The sequence below is a fragment of the Aplysia californica genome, unplaced genomic scaffold (assembly GCF_000002075.1).
Source record: "Aplysia californica isolate F4 #8 unplaced genomic scaffold, AplCal3.0 scaffold00182, whole genome shotgun sequence".
In the NCBI taxonomy this organism is placed as follows: domain Eukaryota; kingdom Metazoa; phylum Mollusca; class Gastropoda; order Aplysiida; family Aplysiidae; genus Aplysia; species Aplysia californica.
This window is the reverse complement of record NW_004797452.1, coordinates 290682-292191: the sequence shown is the minus strand read 5'-3', so window position 1 is coordinate 292191 and position 1510 is coordinate 290682. Positions and strand designations below refer to the sequence as shown.

The following is a 1510-nucleotide window of genomic DNA, read 5'->3' as shown; positions in this document are numbered from 1 at the left end:
AGAGATAGAAAAATAGATAGATAGAGAGAGAAAGAGAGAGCGAGAAAGAGAGAGAGAGGGGGAGAGAGAGGGAGAGAGAGAGACAGTAAGGAAGAGAGTGTGAGAGAGTATGTGCTGGAGTGCAGTTCAAGCAATCCTCGCTCAACCCCAAAAGGAACATTCCTGAACCTGGGCAGATCGAGAGTGTTTTATTTCCCCTTACCCACGTAGCACGCACAAGAAGGCGCTAATAGAATATTTTATGTGCTAATAGAATATATTGCGTCTTAAGGAACAACTGATGATTTTGAAAGGGAGGCTTTAAAAAACTCGAAACAACAGCATTCCTCATTCCATATCAAACCGGAATCCCTTCCCCCCCCCTTAAAAAAGACATTATTTTCTTTTCTTTCAAATGCATGTGTTTTTTACGTCCCAATCGACACAATTTAGATAAGCCAGGAGGCAGGCTTCGACCTTGTTAGGGCCAACCAGGCCTGAGAGGGATACAGCGTCCCAGCAGAAAGACCCAGCCACTCGATACAAATTCTCTCCACACAGGAATGGACCCCCGGCCTATACGTTCTTATACAAAGTCTGAACGTCTTGACCCCGGGCCTTCTGCGTGCGACAGCAAAGCGCCTAACACAGACGTTACACCACAGACGCCGGTCAAAAACACGCTGCATTCGAGAAGCAAATCAAAGCTCAGTGTAAGTAAGAGTATCAGTTTACCGCCCCTATCAGCACTATTATGTTATCTACGAGGCATGCCATCGGAATTAACGCTCGACTATGCTATGACCGAGCCAAATAGACTGCGAACCTTAAAAACTCAGCAAAACAACCCAACTTCAACAACGCCCAGTGTGGGATTCGAACCAGGGCCTCCCGCTACGCAATCGAACATGGAACCAACGAAGCTACGGGCGCCTACCACCAGTCAAAAAGACGGATGTAATCAAGAAGCAAATCAATACCTTAGAGTTCCAAAGTTCTGCCTGACATTTTTGGCCGTTTCGAATTACTAAGACCAAGAGGTCAGAAACCGAATGCTTTGTTATTTGCTCTATCAAATTCGTAATATTCTTCAGAGTCGTCATCAAGATATTCAAAGAACTGCATTTGAAAAAGCTTGACATGTTGTGACACTAAAACTTTTTAACGTTAAATTTCTCAAAACGAAGTATTGAGCAGATAGAACTTGACAATTCTGGGGTAGCGAAATTATGTACGTCCTAGATCATCAACCTGCACTGACCTGCGCAGACATAGAGATGCTCGCCCCGCTCTCCTTCCTTGATAATGTAGCACGCCTTGGGCACGCGCTTCTCGTACATGCAGTCGATGATCTCACGGAGCTGCGTGGCCGCTAGCACTTTGATGAACTCGTTGCTCAAGATGGCGTCTTTGATTAGCTGTTTCGATCTGAAGAGCACCAAATAATAATAATAATGATAATGATAATAATGATGATGACGATCATGATACTACTACTACTACTACTGCTACTACTACTGCTACTAGTACT

General features: G+C 44.4%; 1 protein-coding gene across 1 annotated transcript in view; it reads right to left on the bottom strand.

Moving 5' to 3' along the window:
- Positions 1-1510, bottom strand: part of LOC100533328 (PKG) — a gene marked incomplete in the record, with an annotated part of 183988 nt that overhangs the window by 121269 nt on the left and 61209 nt on the right. Inside the window, 1 exon segment of the mRNA NM_001204625.1 lies at positions 1241-1407. Coding sequence (NP_001191554.1) covers positions 1241-1407 — 167 coding nt within the window.